At 43.2% G+C, this 27,521-nt stretch overlaps 1 protein-coding gene across 5 annotated transcripts in view; it reads right to left on the bottom strand.

Moving 5' to 3' along the window:
- The window catches only part of SUCO (SUN domain containing ossification factor), a 580,289-nt gene that overhangs the window by 409,010 nt on the left and 143,758 nt on the right, over positions 1 to 27,521 (bottom strand). For all 5 annotated transcript variants that reach the window (XR_014960616.1, XM_085601647.1, XM_085601645.1 and 2 more), the window contains exon 4: positions 22,762 to 22,910. Coding sequence is in view for 4 of the 5 variants with exons in the window: in XM_085601647.1 (XP_085457773.1) it covers positions 22,762 to 22,910 (149 nt within the window). In the remaining variant the exon portion in view is untranslated. The remainder of the gene's footprint in view (positions 1 to 22,761; positions 22,911 to 27,521) is intronic.

The following is a 27,521-nucleotide window of genomic DNA, read 5'->3' on the forward strand; positions in this document are numbered from 1 at the left end:
AAGTGTTGACAAGCATTCAAACCAAGATAACAAGATTTAAAGGCCTTTTTATTGCTCACCAAGCAAATGAGCAATAAAAATGCCTTTAAATCTTGTTATCTTGTCACTTTTGCTCCGCTTTCAGAGACGGAGGTCAAGTAGGTCACTGTTAGGGCGAGGAGATTTTTCAAGGTACTAGTCCTGCAGGACTAGTACCATTTTTCAGATTTTTCGAGCCCTGCATTTGTGATCTAAAGAAACGGATATTAGAACATGTACGAGCCACAAAGAACAAAGACAGAAACAATGCAGTGGCCAAACACATGGAGACGCATCACAATGCCAACTGGAAATCTTTAAAATTCTATGATATTGAATCTGTCCCGGCTAACGCACAAGGCGGAAACCGGGAGAAGATCTTACGACAAAAAGAGTCTCGACATATTTTGAACTTCAGAACCATGACTCCATTTGGCTTGAATCAGTCAGAAGAACTTTACATACATTTATAACAGCACCATAAGCTCTCAAAAACAGAATAGACATAAACATGAAGCAACAGTGTTTCTTGTAAATACATGGAAAGAACAAACAAGATTTAATTGTAGAAAGCACGGATTGCGAAAAATACCTAAAAATGCCCACTGGAGGGCTAAGATAGAGAGATAGAAAAAGAAAAAAAGTATAAGAAACTAATGCAACAATAAAAACATTGCCGAATATCTTTGAAACCACCGGCAAAATTAAGAAATACAAACAAATGCATTACGATATGAACTTTTAGCAATTGAGTAAATACATGAAAAATGCAGGAAAGCAAACAATTGTACAGAATGATAAAGTATGAAAGCTTTGGTCAAATATATATTTTTTTGTTGTGAATACAAAAGTCTTAAATAATTATAGAACTCAATCACCCATAAACCAATGGGGCAATCCTGGGAGTAAACAGAAGTGATGTCATTGTGTTTCCTTTCAATTGTTTTTTTAAAAAATGCTAAGAATCATGAAACCAAACGACCGTGAACAAGGTATATGTGGATACCGAAACGCGTTGGTTAATTTGGTTGAAGCTGTCCTAAGGGAACATGAATTACAAATAAATCAAGTTTGGAAGCAAGCTGTTGGGAGTGCGACCTTTTACTTTACTTCCATCAGGGAGTTCGGAGTTATATATATATATATATATTATCTACTGGCAGTCGCCAGTAGATAGTTATAGTTAGGACCCTGTTTCCATAGGAAATCCGCAACATTCTATTTGGAATAACTTTGGCGCCGGTCGACGAATCCTCGCGAAATTCTCAAAACTAATGGGGTGCTACGCTCCGCTCCTACCCTGAAAGTCTCGGGGGGATTCGTCAAGCGGGGGCTGAGAAAAAAGGGGGGTCCCAAAACGCGTTTTCCCCATGCATTTTTCCATAGGACCTTTAGACACAGCTACAGCCCGAACGGCTGAACAGAGTTACTTGAAATTTGGCAGAGAGGTAGTCTACAGGTCAAGGAAGTGCCTTTTGTAGGTCTGGTTTAAATCTGTTCAGTAGTTTTTGAGAAAATAGCATTTAAATCAATATATATATCTGTGGCAGCTTACCGTGCGCTTACGGTAAGCTTACCGTACACGTACGCTGCCGTGCGCGATTCTGATTGGCTGTTAGATCTTAGTAAACATTCGAATCGGTCGAAACCAGGAAATGGCGGCTGCCATTTTCTCTCTCGCACTCTGAGGGGGGGAGGAAAAACAAAGTTGGATATCAGGAAAAGGGGCAGACTAGACAGCTCCTAACCACCTAGCCTTGGTTAGGGTGTCCCAAAAGAACCCCCAAGGGTAAAAATGATTTTTTTTTTCAAAAAAACGCCGATTGCGCGGTCAAAAATAATTAAATAAAAAAAAAATATATCCTCAAGTCCCCCCCCCCCCCCCCCCGTGTGCAAAAGGTGCCCGCAGGGCACCTTTTTAATATGGCATATCTATTAATTGAACATTTAATAGATAACCTTTCACAACGAAGCGCATAATATGTCCTCCGTGTGCGGACGGTGCGCGAAGCGCATCGTGCGTACATGGCCCATCTAGCGTAACGTGGGCACGCGGTGCGCGTAGCGCACCGCTTGCCCACCGTGCGTGCACGGCACTAACTGCGTAAAGTGAGCGCGCGGTGCGCAAAGCGCACCGCGCGCACGGAACGAACTGCGTGAAGTGGGCGCGCACGCCACGAACGGCGTAAAGTAACTTAGCATTTAAAAAAACGTACAAATTCACTTAAAAAACCATAGGTTTCACACACGTTATAGTTAGGAATTAGCATTTAAAAAACCTTGCAAATTCACTGAAAAAACCATAGGTTTCACACACGTTATAGTTAGCGGACATTTCACTCATAAAAAACCAATGAAATTCCCCCGTTATAGTTAATGCAGGCAACTATAACTCACGCGACCGCAATCCTCTGCTGATGCTTATACTGTATTTAGACACTTATTTGCCCATGTCTTCTTCCATTAAATTTTAGCTATACATATATTGCAAATATTTTTTTTTCATAAAGACACATATGTCATCAGTGATGTAATATCTGACGTCATCAGCAGAGGATTGCGGTCGCATGAGTTATAGTTGCCTGCACTAACTATAACGGGGGAATTTCATTGGTTTTTTATGAGTGAAATGTCCGCTAACTATAACATGTGTGAAACCTATGGTTTTTTCAGTGAATTTGCAAGGTTTTTTAAATGCTAATTCCTAACTATAACATTTGTGAAACCTATGGTTTTTTCAGTGAATATATATATATATATATATATATAAATATACACACACACACACAGCTGAGGGTGTGTGGCTTTAACATATATTTGCATAAACACATTTGCTATTTTACATGATTCATGTTTGTTTTCCATAGGTTAAACATATTTGCTAAAACTCAATTATAATGTGTCAAATTACAGATTTCAATACACTTCTTGATTTGTAATGGCGTAAGTGATGGGATCCTATCATACGTAGGTACTACCATTCACAGTTAAATACAAGTGACTTAAAATTGCTATTATGACTGTATATCTTTACGTGTGTGTGAATGGATGTGTAATCAAGCCTCTTCAAGTAAATGTAATCAATGGTAAAAGTAGGGTTACCCACTGATGTGTGCTGTGGTAGGAGGAGGCATAATAGGAGTGAAGGATGAAGATGGTGGACTAAAAGCCATTGGTATGTAGGTTTTATTCTTATTTTTTGGGAAAACATTAAGTTGAAAGCTTTTAAGAAAGGTCTTATTTGCTATGAACACTTGGAATGGCATTCTAGCATAACCTACTGGCAGTCACTAGTAAATTTAAGAGCATTCAAACTTATTTCTATCAAAACTAATTTGAGTGGCATTGTACATGTATGCCAATAGTCGCAGTTGTTTATATCACAGCCTTCTGCTGTGATAGAAAAAACAAAATGCCAATGGAGCAGCACAATACAAAGATATTTGATGAAAGGTGTGTGTGTGTGTGTGTGTATATTATATATATATATATATATATATATATATATATATATATATATATATATATATATATATATATATATTCCCTCACCTCTGTGTGAAAAGTCTTGAATCACGGCGAAAGTCACGGCACCACAGCAAGGTAAGTAATTAAAAAAATTAATTTATTAACACACCATTGAGCAAAAGTGAGCAAAAATAAGACTGCCTACGCGTTTCGGCTACCACTAGCCTTCGACTTGAGCATAGAGTCCCACGCATCTAGACTGTATTTAAGAAAAGTGCTATGTGCTTAACCCTTTGTTTGTGTTTACTGCTTTTTTGTGACTAGACAGCTAGCCTCAGTTGACAAACATGGTTCAATTTAGTCACCATTTTTACTATAACTGTGAAGTACATTCTATTTTCAAAAAGAGAAAGTGCTGGTGCTGGATGAACTATTTGTTCTCAAGTTTGTACAATATAAAACGACATACGATCATTTCATTATGTTCTTTTGTCCATTCCCTAAATGCATTTTTAAAATTCATTTGTCGATCGCATTTTCATATTTCAACCCATTTCGCAGTGTCGCTGTGAGGTAGATTATATCACCCAAGTGTTCAGAATTTTATCTGATTCAGTTCATTTATACAACACATGACAATTTTTGAATTTCAGCATTCTGCTCATTTTCATGATTGTAAAGATTAGTCAATTAATCGAGGTAAATGTAAAGTACAATTTTTAAAAACCAAGATCAATTTAAAACACAGCTTTGATGACCCTTTTCATGGATGTCAGATTCTCTACGGATCATGAATCAATTATGTGGGGAAAGAGGAAATGCCACAACCTCTGCTCAAAATGTATCCTCCCTCTCATACTGATCCTTGGAGGGGTGAGGTCGGGTTATGTATATTATATTGTACAGTTATATCATTGGTTGAATAGGAGTTGTTTTCAAACATTGTGCAAAATTCTATATACAGAGTTCATGAACAAAAAAGTGTGAGGATGTATGTATATACATAAAATTCAAGAAAACAATATAATACAGCTCTGAGGTGGACTTCAGTTCATTTGTCAGTTCATTTTTCGCTAGTTACAAATGTACAAATAGTTCTGCATCTTGGTTATGTCCATAGGGATATTCTGTACCAATTGCCAAGATCAAGCGAGATTCCATTCTGCGCAGCTTCAGAGTTCTATCCCCGCCCCTTTCTGTAGGTGTCACAATTTTAATCCCGGAGTATTTTGGTTGTTTACAATCACTCAGATGGTGTTCGTGAAAATGTTTTGCCATGGGATAGCTGAAATCCTTGTTCTTTATTGCACGTAGGTGTTGTAGGATTCGTAGCTTTAATTTGTTGATTGTGCTTCCTATATAGTGTTTTTGACAGGGACAGATTAATCTGTAGACCACATATTTTGATTCACAAGTAATGTGGTCCATGATTTTTTCAATTTTTCCATTCTGAAGTTGGTAGTTTGTGATGTTGGAGCCATGCTCGCATGCTAGGCATTTTGCACATTTCCAGAAACCTGGTGTGTGAAGCCATGAGGTTGTTCTTACTTCTCGTGTCTCTAAATGGCTTTGTGTCAGAATATCTCCAAGGGAGGCTGTTTTCCGATAGCTGATGCTCGGATGTGGCATCAAGGTGTGAGAAAGTGGCTCTGTATATACTGTTTCCAAATAGGTACAGTGTGTACAGAGTCCACAGTCCCCAGAGGTTTGGCAGAGGTTAAAGTTAGATATAACCTTACTCTCTAAAGTGGTAGCTTGGTCGAGCAGTAATGCAATATCAGAGAACAGTGTAAAGCATTTGTTGAACACACAGTCAGCAAATGGTCTCACACACTCAAGAACTGAACTCTAGGCCAATGGTTTATATAAAAAATATATGGTTGTTTTATTTTAGAACCAACAATAGGTATCAAAATATACTTTCTCAGAATGAGATGCTTTTGTTAAGTACTTTGCAATAGGCAATTGACTTTTGCAGATAATAGTTACAGTTTGTTGCAATAGGCAACACATTTTCAAACACAATAATACATTGAGATCAATGGGAAATTTAAGTTATGTGCAATTGATAAGTTTCAGGATTACTTTTCTAGCTCCAGGACTGGATCCTAGATTTAGTCCTGGGACAGTTCTTGGAAACAAGTGAGTAAATTCGTTTTACTTACTGTCGTGATTTTTAAGCAATATTTTGCCATTTTAAAAGTTGACACTTGGAAACTTTTCTAATCAAATTACCAATGTTATCCTATGGAAGAAAATTCACTTAGCAGGTAAGTGGGGTTATGGTTACTTTTTCTAGGTCAGTGTTGGATCCTAGATCCAGCACTAGTGTACCACCTGTAAGCAGTTGAGAAACTGTGTTTAAGTTACACAGGAGATTTTTAAGGAATATTTATAAGTTTGCAAAATCGACACTTCGAAGAAATTTCATAGAAAAACAGTCAATGGTTTCCTATGGGAGAAAAATCAAGTTCCGGGTAAAGTATGTTCTTGTTACTTTTGTAATCCAGTGCTGGGCTCCTAGGCTCAGTACTGGGGCATCTATCTAAAACAGGTAAGTAATTACGTTTTCACAGTTGGTACAATTTTTAAAGAATATTTGTAGTTTGCAAAAAATGGACAGAAGAAATTTCACAGAAAAATAGTCAACGGTTTCCTATGGGAGAAAATTGAGTTAGTGGTAAGTACGGTCGTAAGTACTTTTCAGGGTCAGTGCTGGGCACCAAGACCCAGCACTGGGATCTCTCCTAATAGCAGGTGAGTATTTCCGTTTTCGTTACACGGTTGATTTTAGGTGAATATTTTAAAGTTTAGAAACTCCACACTTGGAAGAAATTTCAAGAAAAACCAGTCAATGTTACCCTATGGAAGAAAAAGGAGTTATCGGCTTTTGGGTAAGTACTCGACTGGCAGAGTTAAGGTTTTGGGCATAGAGTCAGGGGTCTCCCAGGGTCAGGTAAGTACAGTTGGTACACCCTCAGCGGCACTGTGGCGGCCAGGTGCAGAGTGAGTTAGGCCCAATGTTATCCTATGGGAGGCAGGGGGCCCTTGGTTGGTGGCTGCTGACTAGCAGGCCACGTGGCTGTGGGAGCTGGGCTCCTGGTCACTTGCTCAGGGCAAATGGGGAAGTAGGTAGGAGTAGAAGTTACACTGCCAGGGCCACTAGGGCGGCTGGGTGCAGGGTGCTTTTGAGCCTTCGGGCTCTCAATGGATTGCTATGGAAAATCTCAAGGACGAACAAAGGCTGCAAGATTCTTCAGGTGCCACCACCACTTCGAGAGGTAAGTTGGGAAGTTGGAGGACAGGTAGGTACCCAGGAGTCGGGCACAGGGCGCCGGGTGCAGGGGTACCTTTTGGTGTCGGGAAATCTTACCCTCGGTTGATCGCGGTTGGGGGGGTCCCTGGTTCTAAAGCTGCAGGCGTCGTCAGGAGCGTCGAGGTGGGTCCTTGGTGCCTGATTCGGGGTCACAGTCGCCGGGGGGACGTCCTCGGGGTCTTTGTCCACTCCGGCACAGGCCAGGCTTGGCGGGTGCAGAGTGTGCAGGGTTCGCGGTTCCGGGCTGATGCCAGGGGTTAGATACTTGCTTTGAGCAGAGCCACTGCTCGTGGGAGTCCCAGGTGCTCAGAGTCACAAGGTAGCCAGGTCCTCCGGGGTTTGTGAGGTTGCTGGCCAGAGGAGGTGCCGGGATTTAGCAGGAGCAGGTCCAAGGGTCGACAGGGCGGTAGGTCTGGGGCCAAAGCAGTTGGTGTCTTCATCTTCTTAGCAGCTGCACGGCAGGTCATCTTCTTGTTTTTCTTTGCTAGTTTAGAATCTGGAATCTAAGGAAGGAAGGTTCAGGGTGCCCCTAAATACTACATTTAGGGGTGTTATAGGTAGGTAAAGGGCAGGGACCACTGGGTCCCTGTCCTGGGGTGGGTACACCCCCTATCCTGCCACTCTCCTGTGGGAGGGGGGCAGTGGCCTAGTCCTGATTGGGTAGGGCTCCCCATCTTCAAGATGGCGAGAGCCCGGAGATGTGCTTCACCTCGCCTCCCCCACCTGAGGGGTGGGTTGGCAGGGCTGGCACACCCCCTGTCCTTAATTGGGGTTTCCGGCCAGTCTTCCCGCCAGAGTGGGGGTCAGAACCGGTGGAGGCCAGTTGCTGAGTACAGCAAGTGGCCTGGAGAAGCTCACAAAGGCGGCATGCCTTTGAAGCTTCGCCCTGCCCATCCTGGGGGAGGAGACCTAGCACCTCGCCCAGGATGTGCATTGTTGCAGGCCCAGGAGAGCGGGGAGGGCTCCACACCCAGGGGTCCAGCAACATGTCTGCTGTGTGGCAGTCTAGGCAGCCTCTCAGACAAGACGTGGATTGTAGGTTAGGTTTCAGGGGGCATCTCTAAGATGCCCTCTGTAGTGCTTTGTACATTAAATCCCACACTGGCATCAGTGCGGGTTTAATGTGCTGAGAAGTTTGATACCAAACTTCTCAGTCTTCAGTGTTGCCATTATGGTGCTGTGGAGCTCGTGTTTGACGAGCTCCCAGCACCATATACTCTTAAATGGCAGCACTGCACTTACAGTGCCCAGGAATGGATCTGGGTACTGTAGGGGCACAGGGCTCATGCTCCTGTGCCCACACCACTGGCATAGGGCACCCAGCTAGAGGGGGGTGGCTGATGTATGCCAGGGCAGTGTAGGTTGTGGACATGGCACACAGGGATGTGTGCCATGTCGACTCTTTGTTTTCTCTTGCACCCAGACATTCAGCCTGCAAGAGCAGTGTGTGTGTGTTAGGGTACAGGACCTCTAAGGGTGGCGCAATAAGTGCTGCAGCCCTTCGAGGCCTTCGCTGGTCACAAGTCCCTGGGTACCTAGGTTACCATTTACCAGGGGCGGACATGTGGCCAGGGTTTGACAATTTGGGTTTTAGGGAAGGAACATAGGCCCTGGACACCTGATTGGCAGGAGTCCAGGGCACACTCAGTGAAAGTACATTCAGCAATTCGGCAAAAAGTGGGGGCATACCATGCAAGAAAGATGGCACTTTCTAACACAAGGTTTCTCACAATGTTTCGTCTAATATCAGGATTTCCCAGTTCCTGTCAATGATATGCCTTAATTCTCCACTTTGGTTGTTAAAATCCATGATTAATCGTGTTGTTGTTTCTGCTGGACATCCTTCCTCTCACAGTTTCCTTTTTGACGGTGTTAGGAGATCAGTTGTTACTTTCGATTTGACTCTGGTTTTGGCAATATTGATGACTTCCAACGGATAGCCTCTCTTCATGAAGCGACAGCTCATTTAGTCGATTTCATATTCCAAGTCAGAATTCTCAGAACAATTCCTTTTGGCCCTCAGCATTTCACCGTAGGGTATGCTCCATTTTAAATTCAGCGGGTTCCCACTGTTTGCATGCAATATGCTATTGCATGATGTGGGCTTACGGTGCATTTTGATGCATACCCTCTCTCCTCTGATAAAAACTTCCACGTCCAGGAAAATGATGTTGGTTTCACGGATTGTTGACGTGAAGTTTAAGTTGTAATCATTCTCATTGAGAGAGTCAATGAAATTCTGTAGGTCAACGCAATCCCCTTCCCATACAACAAAGAGGTAGTCAATGAATCGACACAAAGTTTTTATTTTTGAATGATTTTGTCTTTTCAGAGTCAGTCTCCCACACTGCCATTAACAGGTTAGCGTATGTTGGGGCAAAAGATGTCCCCATCGCTGTACCTTGTTTTAGCAGATACAGGTCACCTTGGAAGAGAAAAATGTTGTGATGTAAACAATATGTCACCATTTCGATTAACATGGCAGAGTGTTCCAAGTGGCTTATTGATCTTGTCTGCAGGAATTCTTGGACAGCTTTTACTCCATCAATATGGCGTATCGATGTATAGAGTGCTGAAACATCTATAGTTGCCAATAGTAGACCTGCCTTCCATTCAATCTTCTGGAATTTATTTAAAAAATCCATGGTGCACTGGGGTACACATTGATTAAACGAGAACTGGCGAGAAGTTGGGGGGGCACAGACCCACCGTTCGTCACCCTATGGGCTAGGGAAATGGACAGATGTATGCTTGCAGAAACGGAGGTTTTGAAGATGAGGGGGTGCCCCAAAAAATGGGATAAGAAGTGGTCGCAATGAAATAAGTATAGAGGAGAGCCATGTGTGTTGCCTACAGTTGAAATGGAGTTGAATAGACGTGTTGAACAAGAAAGTCTTACTTAATTGTACTGTTCATCTATGACTGCCCAACTGCAATGTTGTGTATCCTGAACATGTTGTTCACCCTTGTATATGTGGCTGTAATTAAAAACCAATAAACAAATTAAAAAATATATATATACATATATATATATATTCACTTAAAAAACCATAGGTTTCACACATGTTATAGTTAGCTGGACATTTCACTCGTGAAAAACCATTGAAATTCCCCCGTTATAGTTAGTGCAGGCAACTATAACTCACGCGACCGCAATCCTCTGCTGATGATGTCAGATATTACATCACTGTATTTAGACACTTATTTACCCATGTCTTCATCCATTAATTTTTAGCTATACATATATTACAAATATTTTTTTTTCAGAAAAACACGTCATCAGTGATGTAATATCTGACGTCATCCGCAGAGGATTGCGGTCGCGTGAGTTATAGTTGCCTGCACTAACTAGAATGGGGGAATTTCAATGGTTTTTCACGAGTGAAATGTCCAGCAAACTCAAACATGTATGAAACCTATGGTTTTTTAAGTGAATTTGTACGGTTTTTTAAATGCTAAGTTATGTATTTTTTTTTTTAAGGTTTTTCACCGTGCGCGTACCGTACGCGCACGGTGCACTTCGCGCACCGCGCGCCCACGTTACGCAGTTCGCAGAATTTTTCCGTTTCTACCATACGCGCACGCTACGCGTACTCCGTGATTTTTCGCAAACAAATTAAAGGAAATTTTGGCCCTTGGGGGTCCTTCTGGGACCCCCTGACAAAGGGTAGGTGGTCAGGAACTGTCCACCCTGCCCCCTTTTCACGTTCTCTACCTTTGTTTTTCACCCCCTCAGACTGCGAGAGACAAAATGGCGGCAGACACTTCCTGGTTTCGACCGATTCGAATGTTTACTAAGCTCTAACAACCAATCAGAATCGCGCTCGCGCACGGCAGCGTGCGCGTACGGTAAGTTTTACCGTACGCGCACGGTGCGCGCTTATAGATATATATATGCTTTTAAATGCTATTTTCTCAGGAAATACTGAACAGATTTACACCAGACCTGCAAAAGGCACATCCCTGACCTGAGGACTACCTCTCTGCCAAATTTCAAGTAATTCTGTTCAGCCGTTCGGGCTGCAGCTTGGACTAAAGGTCCTATGGAAAAATGCATGGGGAAAACGCGTTTTGGGACCCCCCTTTTTTTCTCAGCCCCCGCTTGACGAATCCTCCCCCCCCCCCCCCCCCGAGACTTTCAGGGAAGGAGCGGAGCGCCCCACCTATTTTGAAAATTTTGCGAGGATTCGTCAATCGGCGCCAAAGTTATTCCAAATAGAATGTTGCGGATTTCCTATGGAAACACGATCCTAACTATAACTATCTACTGGCGACATGTATATGTGTATATATATATATATACACATATACATATATATATATATAAAACCCCTCAAAGGATCACAAGATTTGTGCTAAACCCGACTCTCAGGTGTAGTAGATGTGGTTATTTTGAAGCCAACAATGAACATATGTTCCTTACTTGCCCTGAGATCAATAGGTACTGGGAGTCAGTGAGTGACAATCGCAAAAATGTTGAGGGTCTACATTATTTAGAGCTCTTCTCTGATTTTGATGGGGGTGGTATTGGTGGCACAGCGGGCTTGTTGTTCTATCTTATTTTTCTAACTAGAAGGGAGATCTCAAGATGTTGGATAGATCTATTGCCCCCATCACCTGTGGCATGGTTAAAAGTAGTGTGCTGGACAGTGCAGATCGATGTGGCATATACCCTGCCAAGAGGACAGGAATATGGCCTGACTTCTCCCGGTGGAGGGGCATGAAGGCTTCAGAAATGTGAAAGGTTCTATGATTACACCTACGCACGGGCATAGATGTGGGCTGGGGGTCGGATATTGAGTGTATGGTAGCCTGAGTTTGCCGAACCATGGTGATATGGGTACAGAAACAAATCTATTACTCTGGGATATGTATGCTATTCTATTCGTTTTGATGTCTAAATTAAAATAAAATACACTATTTAAAAAAAAAAAGAAAAAAGAAAAATCCATGGTGTCCCTTAGATATGAAGGTAGGGAGGTCACATAACTAATCAAGAAAACGTCCATGAATCTGGATTCTAGTAACAAGCCGATGGAGCTGACTATCGGCCGACCAGGTGGATTGTGGATCGCCTTATGTACTTTTGGTAGAAAGTAGATTGTCACTTTTATGGGATGATCTGTTTTCAAATATAGGTATTCTTCAAGATCGATTAGGCCATTTTCTTTCCACCCTAGTAGCATTTGGTGATATTCTTTGGTCCAGATCTCTGTCGGATCATCTACTAGCTTCTCATAATGATCTTCATTTCCAAGTTGCCGTGTCGCTTCTTCCATGTACTCTCACATATTCTGGACCACAATGTTACCGCCTATGTCAGAGGCCTTGATGATAATCGTTGGATCATCTCGTAGTTCAAGTGCTTTATACTCCTGTTAAGTTCAAATTCTTCTTTTTTATCTTTTTTGACTTATTCACTGTTGGATTTGTCGAGATTTTATTGATTTCTTCCACCATGATCTCATGGAATAAGTCAATTTTGTTCCCAGGTGGAAGTTGCGGGCTAAATGTTGATTGTCTTTCGAGTCCACTGTTGCCTTCTCTGTTGGTGGCTATCCCTATGCTGTGACATAATTCCTTGTCAGATTAAAGGGAATGTTGGAAATTTCCAATCACAGATTTTTCTCCTTCTTCCAGTGATGTCAAAGTTCTTAATGCCAATAGATCTTTTCGTGCACGAGGCGATATTTCATGATTATCATTCATTGGACAGTTAGATTTAGATGTTTTTTCCGCAAAGCATTTCTTAAGTTTTGGTTTTGCGGCAACATTTGTAGAGGTCAATCCGCATATTCGGTATATTGATGTATTTGTTGGGACAATAGGACAGTCCCTTTTTTAATAGTTGAAGCGGAGTTTCGCTTAGATTTTTATTTGAGATGTGGATTACTATGTTATTCTTGGAGAGGTTCTTTCTTGATTTTACTTCTGCTTTCCTCTTTGGTTTTGTTCCTTCTTCTACTACTTCTGATGGTATTTTGGTTTGTCCTCTTCCCCACGATGTGCCTCTCACTCTTCCTCTCTGTCGCGTTGTCATCTGGGCCATTTCCCCGTAAAAATCCAGGGGTGTCGCACTGGCTTCTTCATCAGCAGAACTGAGATCCGAACTGTCCACTGTTTCTGGGGTTTCACTTCCTGCACATTTGTCCATGACAACTCTGTTTCTTAACACATTATACTTTCTAGCGAATGTGTATATGCGCCCACTGGCGTAGTCAATCCTAGCTCTGTTAAATTTGTTGGCTTTCCTTCTTTCCACATTTTCAAACATTTCCTTATTTTCTACTGTTGTAGGATATTTGGCTAATTCTTCCTCCAGATCCTTGATCATTTCGGTTAGTTTTTCCAATTTCCTTTCCGCATGTACTATTAGTGTCCTCATGAGTTTAAACGAGCACTAATTTGTATCTAGCTGCCACTGCTTGATTAAATCAGAATCCATATCATTGAGTGTGGGCATGATTAAAATTCGGAGCCCTCTCGGCACCCTCTTCAATTCAATATATTTCTCTAATGTTGTTTTTCCCCCACCACCTGTTTACTTCAAGAATGCGATTTTGTTGAAGTTCTCTCAGAACACCAGTTATTGTTCTCTTGTTTCTCTCTCCAGTTGTCACCCTGACATTTGTACTTGTGGAGGGTGTTGCATCATCATTTAACAACTCACTCGCTATTTGAAAGCGATTCCTGCATTTATCTGCCATGTTTGTTTTAGATGTAAAAAATCTCTTGCTTTTGCTCTTATTTGCTATGGTGCGGTTCCTTTTTATTTCTTTAGGAAATCTGCAGTCTACTTCAGATTCGGCAGGATTCCTTCCTTTACTGCTCTTGCTATCTCATTACAAGAATAGCAGATTCGAGAAAATGCTTGCCGGGGTCTCTGTTTTCATTGGTTACCTTGTTTCCATTACTCAATTCTGTTTTGAATTTTTCTCCGGAGCCCCGAATGCACAAAGTAGAACGAGGAGTCAATTTTGGGAGCTTTCAAAGTATGCAAACGTGCCCTCTGTTCGTCCCTCCCCTCGGCAAGTATCAACAGTGGTTATCATGGGTGCGGGTTACGGTGCTTCCCTGCTTCTCTCACGCCGCCTCAGCCGCGCTCTGAGCCGCAGATTACACCACCTCCCTCCACTCCCTTACTCACCAATGGAACTTTGCCGTCCGACGCGCCGTTCTCACAGGATTCCGTAGACGCGTTGACTGTTGTGCCGCAAGCAGAGGCGTTGGCTCGTTTTCTCAGCTTGTAAGTTGTCGGCTACAATTGCTCCAAGCCGCTTCACCTCACTCTCGAGTGCCCATGATGTGCGAAGCAGCCACCGCACCATACATTTCAAGGATTCCCTCGCCTCCATGTGAAAAGTTTTTGAATCACGGCGAAAGTCACGGCACCACAGCAAGGTAAGTACATTTAAAAATTAATTTATTAACACACCATTGTGCAAAAGTGAGCAAAAATAGGACGGCCTGCGCGTTTTGGCTACCACTAGCCTTCGACTGGACTATAGAGTTCCACGCATCTAGACTGTATTTAAGAAAAGTGCTATGTGCTTAACCCTTTGTTTGTGTTTACTGCTTTTTAGTGACTAGACTGCTAGCCTCAGTTGCCAGACACGGTTCAATTTAGTCACCATTTTTACTTGAGTGGCATTATACATGTATGCCAATAATTGCAGTTGCTTATATCACAGCCTTTTGCTGTGATAGAAAAAAACAAACTGTCAATGGAGCAGCACAATACATAAAGATATTTGGTGAAAGGTGTGTGTGTGTATATATAGATTTATATTTTAGCGCTCAAACTTGCATATTTTTGGCCACAAGAAAGAAAAGCACTCACGGGGGCGAGTCCAGGTCTTTTATTCACGGACTCACAGCAACCAGGCGCGTTTCGGCAGTCGCCTTTTCCGATGGTAATTCGGCACGCTAGAAACGGCCTTCATTTATTTTATTTCCGAGAACATTGACATAGACATAGAGAATGGACATACTGTTGTAAAAACATGGCGCCATCTTTGAACTTGCAAATTCATTAGTTCATTCGGATTAGCATATATATGCCAAATTGTCTTTTTATAAGTGCACAAACCCATGATGTCAATTTATAACGTTCGCTCGCAGTTCTGCCCACAAATGGGCTTGCCATACCTACAAATATTACATTCATGCTCTTTGTGCAAAAACCTTTATATCGCATCCGATACCGGCACCTTTTTGAGTGAAAAATGTATTGTGATTAAAACCTCTTGCCTCAAATTCACTTAAGTTCATAACAGTGCAATGCATTACATATAATAATGCGATTGCACCCAAAATTTGTTCCGTCAACATTCCTGCCCTGTATGGGCACTTATCCATTTTTAGACCTAATATTCGAAATGAACTATAAAACACTCAAATTAAACCTACTCTATGTCATAAAATAGAACATTGTTTTTCATATAATCAACTCCCAAATGCAGATTCAAACTTAAGGAATATTCAGCCTATAGAAAAAGTCAAACATAACTTTGCTAAAGGCACCATCATTTCAGAGATAGGCTACGTATCACATCAAATTTAGTTGCCTAAATGCACCACAAGTTCCTCATTGGTATTCAGGCCTTCAGGGGCTTTTGTTTGAAGGTCAATTATATATCAAGACTCCAGTCTCCTTAAACTCATTACCCTGTCTCCTACTCTTGGATGCAATGGAACATGGTCCAAGGCAAAGAAAGTCAGGAGATCCCTGTTGCTATTATGCTTGATCTTAAAATGGCGGGCCACAGGATATGACATGTCACAATTCTTAATTGCCCTAGTATGTTCCAAGATTCTCATTTTGGTTTGGTGTATAGTACTTCCAATATAATTGAGTCCACAAGTGCAATTAAGACAGTACACGGTGTAAGGTATACTACATGTCAATTTTTTTTTATGTTAATCGGTTTCTTTAACCCTGGTACCTGATATGATAGGACTCTTTACTGCCTGCGCACGCTTTCCATCTCCCGGAGGGGTAAAATCCCCGAAACTTGTTTCCCAACAAGTTGGGTACCTCACTACTCATGTTGCTACTTGTAAGGGAATCTCTCAACGATCTAGTTTTCCTAAAAGTCAACAATGGATGAGTAGGAATATCCATTCCTATGGCTGGGTCCAATTTTAAAAGATTCCCGTTCTTGGGTAAAATGGTTCTCAATTATCCTGCCTCTTCTGAAAATGTGGTAATCATATGGAATTTGCATTCATCCGTCTCCTTAACAGTCTTCTCTTCCAACAGTTTCTTTCTGGGAACAGAGTTTACTTTATTTAATGCTCTTTTTAGTACTTGCTCACCATATCATCGCGCCCTGAATCTTTCCATACATTCATCTGCATTTGCCTGGAAGGCAGAATTGCGAGTGAACGTTATAAATTGAGATCATGGGTTTGTGCACTTATAAAAAGACAATTTGGCACATATATGTTAATCCGAATGAACTAATGAATTTGCAAGTTCAAACATGGCGCCGTGTTTTTACAACAGTATGTCTCTTCTCTATGTCTATGTTTGTCGGAAATGAAATAAATTAAGGCCGTTTCTGGCACGCCGATTTACTTTCGAAAAAGGTGACTGCCGAAATGCGTCTGGTTGCTGTGAGTCAGTGAATAAAAGACCTGGACTCGCCCCCGTGAGTGCTTTTCTTTCTTGTGGCTAAAAAAATGCAAGTTTATGAGCGCTAATGTTAGCAGGAGCACCACCGGCGAAAGGCGCCCGTTCATGAGTGCACACATTTTTTTTTTTTTTAACAGACCTGTAGTTCAAGTCATTACTAGAGGTCTCTCTCAAGTAAGATGGAAATTCTTCCATATTCTTTCACAAAGCTATAATTCCTCAGGTCAAAACTAGAAGTCCCTCTTGAGTCAGATTCAAAAGCATTAAAATCCTTTTATGAAAAGGATGTTACAAGAGGTCCCTCTAAAGTCATATACAATTGCTCGAAATGTTAATCACAAAGCTACGGTGTGGCCTAAAATTAGAAATCTACATATACACTCCTGTTACTCTAATGACATGTGCTCATTTTCTATATGTTAAATAAATATACCGAAAGCTAGTTTATAGAGAGGACTCAACAATGCAACTTTTATTTAAAGTCTTGATTATTATGGAAATAGTTGATGACACCATACAGTACATCTGGACTAGCAGTTATTGGGAAAAACAAATGAGTCACTCAGTGAAAGCATCCAGTGGCTGAATGCTTTGTGCTGTTGTGACAGGGAGCCTAATCTGAGGAACAATTGACTAAATCAACACTCGTTTAGCAATGTTCTAAAGTCCCTAAACATGTATGTACCATTATGATATTTTTTGGAAAACATGAGGCTGGCAAAACTGATCAAGCGGTCTTTAGGTCAGACCTTAAAAAATGTGTCTGCTGGCCATAATGCTCAGTAATTTTTGTACACGTATAGTCATCAGTAAAATAGGTGGATTATTCATCACTGCATTTGAGTCCAATGCAAAATGGACTTAAATAAGATTCTCTTATGGATTATGGGGTGGGGACGTGCAGTGACCTAAAATGGCAGGAAACATGAACATACTTTCTCCTTCAGTGTGCTTCCAGTCAAAAGTCTCAAATCGATGTAAACTTGTGTAAGACCATGTTCAAGTCACCACTTTTAGTGGATGCAATGCTTTCATCTTTGGGCCAATTTAGAGTTGTTCCTAAACTGCAGACCTTCAGTTAAGAACTCAAATAATTTCTCATCTCTCTTAAGTCACCCATGTCTGTTACTCTGTACTCCCTTTCTCTCCCTCCACCAATCCATCCTTCCACATGAGCTCGAGTCAGTGTGTAAAGATATAAATGTTTGTGCTGTAAAGTTATATAAACCCCCACCCACCCAACCATTTGAGCTTATGTAAACAGTCATCCACGCTTCTGTCAATCGCATGCCACAGGGAGTAATTCGTAACCAAAGTAAAGCATGTGTTCAGACTGTGCTTTATAAAAATTCTCAATAAATATAACAGTCGCAATTGGCAGACATATTCAGCTGTGCATCCATATACTATGGACCAGATAGTTCATTTTCAAGATGTACTAGAACATGGATGATTGGCATCTAGCTTCTCCCTCTTGCATTAAAGAAAACTTCCAACCACCCCACATATACTCCCCGCGACCAAACACAATGCCAGGTGGTTGTCAAGGACTAAGATGTTCACTTATGAAAATTTCTTTTAGACTAGGATACCAAAGATACTGGGGTTTGCTACATCTTTGCTTCCTGCGACACTCGGCAATATACACTGTGGAGCAGGGGGGCTCAGTGACAACCGTAAGGAAAAGGAGCACGGATGAGTTTGGCAACAGTTAGCAAGTATTTAACAGTTCTGTCATTCAATGCAGGCGTTCAACAAACCCACACCCAACACTGGAAATCAGTTAAGCAAATGCCTCACACTCTTTCCGACATATGACAGCAGCTCGCGCAAACATAACCCAATCCTTGTGTGTGCTGAGCGTGGAATGCATAAGGATGTATGCACCTTGCTTTCATTAGAAGGCACCTTGATAATTAAATGCATCACATGGTGCAGGTGCACCACATGTAGCAAGTCAAGTCATATTTGGACTAAGGAAAACAAAAGTATGGTATGTATGGCTTCCACTGGAATATAGGATTCAAAATTTGAAATTCACAGATGTAACTTCAAGGGAAGTACTCCTTTCCATGGCCTTCCGGTCTCACCCAGGTCTCAAGCGCCCGAGATCAGTGGCCTATCTTATACCCCACCTCTTGTGGGCTTCTGCAGACCTGAGTTAAAGGCTATGGAGAGCTGAAACCATCAACCACCAGATATGGGTCGCGACTGTCGGAGGAAGAATGTAGAGTTCAGCCTGTGCTAAGAAAATTAAGTTACAGACACTGTCAGCATGGAACCAGACTGCCGGTCACTGAGAATGATAGCATGGAATTCTGGTGAGAAGTGAGAAGGAAGGTTCAATTAGGTGGTGGGTGAGGGTGGCACGAAACCAAGTTTTAGGTTTTTAATCATGCATTTGAGTGGTAGGGGGAATGTGCAAGAAGACCTGGTAAATTCTTTTATATATCTGGGCAGTGGCAGAAGGATGCTGGTGAGTGTGGTTGAGGGAATGGCTAGACCATTTTCCTTTCTACTTAGGCAGGGCGGAAGCTGCTAAAAGAGGTGGGGTAAGGAGAATGGGTACCAGGCATTGATCTTGAAGGAGGTGAGAGAAGTGTGGAAGGGGGGCCGTTGGGAGCCGAGATGAAGCTGGCAGGAATGAGAAGTAGGAAGGGGTAGGTAAGGAAGGGTAATTGGTTAGTAGCTTTGTGAGGACTTCGTTTGTTCTGCACAGCTGCTCCATGGGGATGCAGGAGTGGTTTGGAGGATATCACAACATACCAATAATATGAGGTTGAAACAGAAAAAGGAGGGAGGGAAGTTTCATAAATGTTATATTGTCTAAATTACACAAAACATCAGAAAAATGACACAAAATCGTATGTAAATGATGAGAAAAGCATTTGTGGGTATCCTCAGTGAAATTTGAATGGGAGGGTATAACTTGCGTTCAAAGGTCACTTGTGGTACTGGCACAGAGACTGATTCAGGAACAACATGTCTCGCACTACACATTACCTGCTTGTGCCCGTCTTCCACAAGTCATTTTCGACTTAAAACAGTCCTGTTCAGCAAAAAGAGTCTGTGAAATGTCATGCTGGTGTAATCTGTATAAATGTTCATCATTTGATTAAAGCGAAACTGAGGGATTACACAAGCGTTACAGAACATTTTGCACAAGCCTATTTAGAAAGTACAACTGTTTGATGCTACTTGGAATCCAGTGGTGGAAAACACCCTCTTCATTGATTGTTTACTATCTAGAACGAACAGACACAGACACACACACACACCCTCCACACACACACACACACACACACACACACACACACACACACACACACACACACACACACACACACACACACACACACACACACACACACACACACACACACACACACACACACCCCGTCTCGTTACCCCCCCCCCCCACACACACACACACACTGGCATTTTTTATGCTTTGAGTGTGGGCACCAACTCCCCGAAAATTTGCAAAAGTTATTAAAATCTGTAACCAAGACGCAATAGCTGTGCAGTTTACTGTAATATTCTGCTCCTGGAAAGGTATCCCAGGGGTCCTGTATGTAAGGGAAATAAAGTGAAAACCACTACAACACTGTAATAAGAGGGGAATTGAGCAAGTCGTTTACACATCATTTCACACAGTTATGGGCCAATCAGTGTATACAAGCCAAAATATTAATTTGAAATGTAACTTTCCAGTGCACACACTAAATAAGTGTTTGATAACGTTTTCTTAGTGACATTCGCATCAAGAGCACAGACACCATTGTCCATTACATAACCCAATTTCTGAAAAGAAAAAAAAAGTTATTTACTTGCATCTGATTTCTCAAGCATATTTAGATCTTCTTGAATTCATTACAATGTCACTCCAGATGTAAACCATTCTGATAAAATTTGAACAGATACAATTTTTATTTTTGAAAATGATCACAAAGAAAACAAACATTTTCTGCATTTAAAAAAAAAGTATTTTACACTATATCGTTTGTTTGAAAAATACCCCTGAATTCCCCTTCACCTAGAAAAAAAGTAGGAAATACTGTGTTCACAACCCCCCTTTAAGCAATTAAGAAGGTCCCACAGACTCAGAAGGTCATCAGCATCTTCTAAGGCAGCCATTCCGACGAGAAAGTCCAAGTAAGATTTTAATCAACCGAATGTACAGCTGCACACAGGTACCTCATTACAGAAACGTGACACTAGAGCAAAAACTTGTGTTCTGCTGCTTATGTAATAGGAACCACATGCTTTGTGCACCAGGCGACATTACATGAAGGTCTTTACACCCGGTTAAAAAGGAGGGTTTTTTGAAACTACAGCTCAATATACATTTGAACAATTTATGCTTAGAAATTACATTACCACCATCACAGACAAAGACATCATAGTCTAGGAACAACTTACAGATAGCAAAGCAGGCTCAGCACTGTTTTTATACTGTTAAAAAATGGAACACTCAAACAAAGCAATATCTTTTACAGTTGAAACGTGTTGAAATTGTTTTTCTTGCTTGCACAAAAACAAAAATGTATTTGCTCCATGGCTAAAAAGCTGAAAAATAATTTACTGTTTTTTTATTTTCTTGCAGTACAAAATGTCTCTAATAAATCTATAGGTCTAACAAAGATAGGAAGATTAGATACAAATATGATACCATCGTTGGAGAGGTAGGAATGCAAGTAAACGTCTTCATGGTCTTGGGACCTTTGATATTCAAAAATGACAGAAAAGACAAACAATTTAATCCCACATGATGTAAACCAGGAAAATAAAGGACGCACTTAGTTCCCTGACCCTCAAGTCCGCATTACTCTGGCGGATAGAGCCGGAGCTCTTTGATGTCCCCCAGGAAGGTGAAGAGGGAGCGCATCTGCTCACTGGTGACAGTGGCAGACATGTTGGTGACCAGGATAACGGCGGTGGGATGGAGTCCAGTGTTACTCATCATCATCATCGCAGCACCGGTGGTGGCAGCTGAAGAAACGGGAGAAGCGCTGGGACTGCATACCCATAAGGGCTATTCCTGCGGCGTAGACTACAAGGGCCTGGGCAACACGCATGCGCATAAATGGCACACACATTGGGGGTGGAGGGGAGGAGCTCCAAGAGAACATCCAAATATGTCATCAATGTAATGGCGGGCAAGCCTAGAGTGCTCATTTTGAGCAACTGCCATCTTGGAAACTCACCCATTGAGAAACAATTTGAAATGTATTGTTGGGAATGTTACACTGCATGTTTTTAAAGACAGCGGTTTGAGGATCTGTTGTAATTTGAAGACGAGTGTGGAATATGAATGGGAGATTTTGGCAGATTTTTTACCCTCGTGTTCTATTCAAACAAGTCTCACATTACCAGTGTTGTGTGTAACATGGCTATATGGCGCAGCGGTTAGAGCTGCCTCCTGGTGAGCTGGGGATCCGTGTTAGTCTGCTGTTGGCTCAACATCGTGTGATAATGGGACAATTGTTTAATTTTCCCAAGCCCATCGCTAGGAGTGCTATATAAAAACACGTTTTTAATACATAAGAATGTATTGCCTAGGTGTGCTATATAAATAAAAGCGTTTAATACGTGAGAATTTAACGCAGGATCTTGACAAGTTTTGTGGGAGGGGTGAGGCACCAGGAGATAAAGGACGGCAATCAAATGATGTGAAGGAAGTTTCATTGCACAATAAACAGAACAGTTTACGAGCAAAGAGGCAGGCCAACTATAAATAACCTGAACAGTAAGAACACGTGTAAGAGGGGCAGTCCTCATGTGAGAAATTGCAAAAAGAGGGTCTACTAAGTGTATTTACCAATGAAAAGCCAGCATTTCTAAAGAACAGCAACAGGATGCAATGAAAAAGATGGGCATTCTTTCAAGCCCATATCCTAGATAAAGCAGGTTTCGAAGAGACTGCTGCTTAGGCAAGACTTAAAAATACGGGCAGTGTTCATTAAGCACTGTTGTGTGTTAATATCTGATTGACTGTATTTGAGGTCCTTGATCAGAAACATCAGCCCAGCACACCTTTCACAGCATTTATTAATGTCAAATGAGATTTCCTTTGGCAGAAGACGGACAAGGGTTTGTAGAGAAGCAAAAGCACAGAGGGGCATTTAACACAAATCCAATGGGCACACATATGGGCAGATCATTCATTGCCAACTTCTCCCTCTTCCCTCACTAGAATAACAAGTAAAATATTAAAATATAAAAAGCCATTCCACTGAGTTCATCTCAAGTTCACATACTATAAAAGACTTCCACTGAACATCAAACATATAAAGTATAAAAGGTTAAGCAGAAAACGTACTCTGATGGTGAAAACGGAGGGGTTTCTGAGGTAGATAAACTGGAAAGGATTTCTTCACTGCTTTTAGTCGCACTCAGAGACGTCAGTTCCAAGTCTGCTAAAGCCTCCGTCTCAGCCGCAGGGATATTTGTGAAATCGGGACTTGTACCCTGTTTATAGTGGACAAAGTTATGGAGAGTAAATCAAAGGAATGGTTCTGATGCAAAGCACAAGTTACTTATCTTCGGTAACGATATATCTGTAAGAAACATTAGTTAGTTATAGATTTCTTACCTTTAGAATTACCCCCAGGCGTCAGACTGGATCCGGAAGGATTTTCGTCAGCAGTACCTCTGCACATCGGAAGGTGGCGTCGGTCGGCTCCGCGTCAGTCGGCTCCGCGTCAGTCGGCGTGGTCACCGGCATTACGTCGCAGCAGCTACTTCGACGCCGCCCTTGCGCGCCTGACGTCAGTTCTGTACTCGACTTTCCGCCGCATCAGAAACGCAGAGCCATGCAAGACACTGACCATTGCTGCACAAAACTAGGGCCCTGAAAGGATGTACTTAACCCTAGAAATCAGTTCGCAGAACGGGGAGGATGGGTGGGGGAGTAAGGAATGTATAACTAACTAATGTTTCTTACAGATATATCGTTACCGAAGGTAAGTAACTTTCGAATCTGAAAGAAACATGTTAATAATAGATTACTTACCCTAGAATAGATACCCCAGCAATACCAACCCCGGTGGTGGGTCTGCAAACGAAGATCACACCAGAAAATCCTGGAGAACAGAACGACCAAAGAAGCCGTCTCTCCGGACTTGGCTGTCCAGGCAATAGTGTTTGGTAAAAGTGTGCAGTGATGCCCACGTGGCCGCCTGACAGATGTCATTCAGAAGCACTCCCCTTCCAAAGGCAGTAGTGGCAGCCATCGCCCCGGTGGAGTGAGCGCGTAACCCGACTGGAGGCTCCTTTTTAGCTAGAGAGTAACAAGCCTAAATACACAACATGACCCATCGAGAAATGGTGCGTTTGTGTACAGCCCGACTCTTCTTTGCTCCCATGTAACCAACAAAAAGCTGATCATCCACTCGGAACTGTTTTGTGCGATCCAGATAGAAGGAGAACGCATATTTTGGGTCCAGACAGTGGAGCCGCTCTTCTTCCTTTGAAGGATGCGGTGGCGGAAAGAAGGTGGGCAAAGTAACGGTCTGCCTGATGTGAAAGGCAGTGACCACCTTAGGAAGGATGGATGGACGGGTCCGGAGAACCACCTTGTCCGGATGAACAGAGAGGAGAGGAGGCTTTGAAGAAAGGGTCTGGAGCTCACTCACTCTCCTAGCAGAAGTTATGGCTACGAGGAAAGAAGTTTTAAGTGTCAGAAGGCATGGAGGACAATTATGCACTGGCTCAAAGGGAGCATACATGAGATAGGTTAACACAAGGTTCAAGTTCCACTGAGGCATAAAGAAGGGGATTGGAGGAAAAAGATGCATTAAGCCTTTTGGGAAACAGTTAAATACCGGGAACTTGAAAAGAGAAGGCTGATCTGGCAACCGAAGGAAGGCAGAGATCGCTGAAAGATAGCCCTTGATAGTGCCCAGAGCAGCGCCCTGCTGGGCAAAAGAGAGAAGAAACAAGCATACTTAAGAAAGAGGGGAAGAAAGGGGATCCACAGCCTGTGCTGTGTACCATGCCACAAATTTGTTCCCCCTACAGAAGTATACCATCTTAGTGGAGGGACGCCTGGCTACCAAGATTACATCACAGACTTCAGGAGGCAGGTCGAAAGACGTCAACTGCCGCTGCTCAATCTACACGTAAGGAGGTGGAGACTGGACAGGTTCGGGTGGAGAACGTCCCCTGCTGCTGCGACAGAAGATCCTCCTGAAGAGGCAGTCTGATTGGAGGACCGATGGTCATGTTGAGCAGCTTGGGATACCAGACTCTTCATGCCCAATACGGAGCCACAAGAATGACTAGGGCCCAGTCGCGCCTGATCTTCTTCAGCACTCTGGGGAGAAGTGGTAAAGGCAGAAAGGCGTACAACAGACCGCAACTCCACTCGCAACGAAAAGAGTCGCGGAGCGAGTGCCGCCTTGGTAATTCCAACGTGCAGAATTGCTGACATTGCGCGTTCTCTTCGGTGGCAAACAGATCTAACCAAGGCTCTCCCCACTGTTCAAAGAGACCTTGCACCACCTATGAGTGAAGACGCCATTCATGATCCATCATGCACCTGAGGCAGAGTTCGTCCACCCTGGCGTTCAGTGAACCTGCCAGGTGTTGAGCCACCAAGGAAATGCCCTGATGTTCTAGCCATTTCCAGAGGCAAAGCGCCTCCTGACATAGGGTCCACGACCCCATCCTCCCGGTTTGTTGCAGTACCACATGGTGTTGGTGTTGTCTGTGAACACCTGCACTACTCTTCCCTGTAGAGAGGGAAGGAATGCCTTCAGTGCAAGATGAATTGCCTGGAGCTCCAGAAGGTTGATGAGAAGCCCGGACACCGACAGAGACCAGATGCCTCTGATCTCCCCCTCTCCCATGTGGCCGCCCCTCCCCAGAAGGGATGCGTCCGTCACCACAATTTGGTCTGGTTGGGGAAGGGAGAGGGATCTGCCATTGACCCAATCCTGGTTGGTAAGCCACCACTGCAGTTGTCGAGCAGTGCCCTCCGAGATCTGGACGCAATCGGACAGATTCCCCTGATGCTGCGCCCACTGGAACTTCAGGTCCCACTGCAGAGCCCACATATGTCACCGGGCATGATCGGCCAGCAGGATGCAGGAGGCCATGAGGCCCAGTAGGGTCAGTCTGAAAGAAACCCGGAATAGAGGTAGAAAGATCTGAATCATAGCCTGAATATCCCAGACTCGTCGTTCAGAAGGATAGACCCGAAACCACGTTGTGTCCAGAACCGCTCCGATGAAGAGGAGCTTCCGAGAGGGAATCCTGTGCGACTTCAGCACATTGATGGAGAACCTCAGCAAATGCAGGAGGTCGGCCGTAGTCTGGAGGTGGGAGACTGCGAGCACGCCTTCAACAGCCACTCGTCGAGATAGGGGATGACTGACAACCCTGATCTGCGCAGATGAGCTGTGACCACCGCCATCACTTTCGTGAACACCTGAGGGCACTGGTAAGGCCAAAGGGGAGCACGTTGAACTGAAAATGCTCGTGGCCTACCATGAACCATAGGTAAGTCTGGTGGGCTGGCAGGACGGGGATGTGAAAATAAGCATCCTGCAAGTCCAACGCTACCATCCAGTCTTGCGGGTCAAGGGCAGACAAGACCTGAGCAAGCGTCAACATCTTGAACTTCTCCTTCCGGAGGAAGAGATGGACGTCCCTGAGGTCCAAGATAGGATGCAGGCCCTTGCCCTTCTTGGGAACCAGAAAGTAGTGGGAATAACAACCACAACCTACTTCTGGGGCAGGAACGCGCTCGAAGTCTCCCTTGGCCAAGAGAGCCGTAACTTCCTGCTAGAGAAGGGCCAGTTAATCCTCCGACATGCGGTGGTATCGTGGTGGCATGGCTGGAGGGGTAGTCACAAAGGGGAGGGAGTAGCCCCTTCGGACTATTTGCAAAACCCACTTGTCCCATGTGATGGTGCGCTAGTGGGGGAGGTGATGGCGAATCCTGCATCTCACTGGCGTTTGATGGGCCCAACAGGTTGGACTAGGAGGGTTAGGAGGCTGCTGCAGAGGGGGGGGGTGGTGGACTGGCCCGCCCGCTGGCCCCAGGAACCTCGCTGGTTGTTTCCATGTCCCCAGCCGCACGAAGGTTGGGTAACTTGTGTGGGAATCGAAAAGAATTGCTGTTCGCATGAGCTGAAGCCATCTTGTTTGTAGCATCCATTTTGTTAGCCTTGTGACTCTTCCGTCTTCACTGTTGCTTGCTTTTCTATTGTGCTGGAGTCATCAGCTTTAGTTAACTCCTATTTTAAGCTCAAGCAATGTATATGTGCTGAGAAAAGAAAGGCCTGTAGCTGCTAGAATGCACCTGACTAAAGAAATAACTGTCAACTGTGTCTTGCAACTGTAAGCAGTTATGTTCCCCCTCCCACTTTGCTAACTAAGTGATTTCCCATCTGCCCGTGTTTGTCGGTAACTATTCCTGTGTAGGCCTTTACCTTCTATTTGTAACTACATGCTTACTTCGCAACATACTCTGTATATAAGGCCTGTGTTCTGTGACTTCAATGTACTACCTCAGACACCACTTGAGAGTGCTGTGTGGACGTAGTCCCATTCATGAGTGATTAATAAACATATTTGAATTCCAGCTTCAGTGCCAATCTCTATTTTGTTGGTCTAAGGACCCGTGGACAGAGAAGGGTGACCCCTGCACCGCTGTGCTCATTGAAAAGCACATTTCCACAGTTGGGGCCGACACGTGGGTCCCCATCAGAGACGCGGTCATCCAAAGGAGTGGTCTTGATGGAATAGTGGAATATTGCTGAGGAGACGTCCTGCATGAGGAGACCCTTGTCTATGCAGCCAAAGTGTTTTTTCTGTTTTTCTTGATTTGACCCTCCAGGTGTTGGCCGGTCCCGACTGAGGAATCGTTTGGCTTTTTTTTGACCAAGAGATTGGCAGTTGGAAGTTGGAGACCCTTGTTTGGTAAGGTCGCTGAAGCGGCACTCTAGATTTGCTTGGCCAACAGTCTGGTTTTGTTTGCTTTGATTTAACCTTTGCAAAAGTTAGGCAGGTAATGTGGAGATTTTTCTCTACTTTGGTATATCTTGGAAACTTAATTTTGACAAAAATTTGGTA

Source organism: Triturus cristatus, chromosome 4_2, assembly GCF_964204655.1.
Source record: "Triturus cristatus chromosome 4_2, aTriCri1.1, whole genome shotgun sequence".
NCBI classification, from domain to species: domain Eukaryota; kingdom Metazoa; phylum Chordata; class Amphibia; order Caudata; family Salamandridae; genus Triturus; species Triturus cristatus.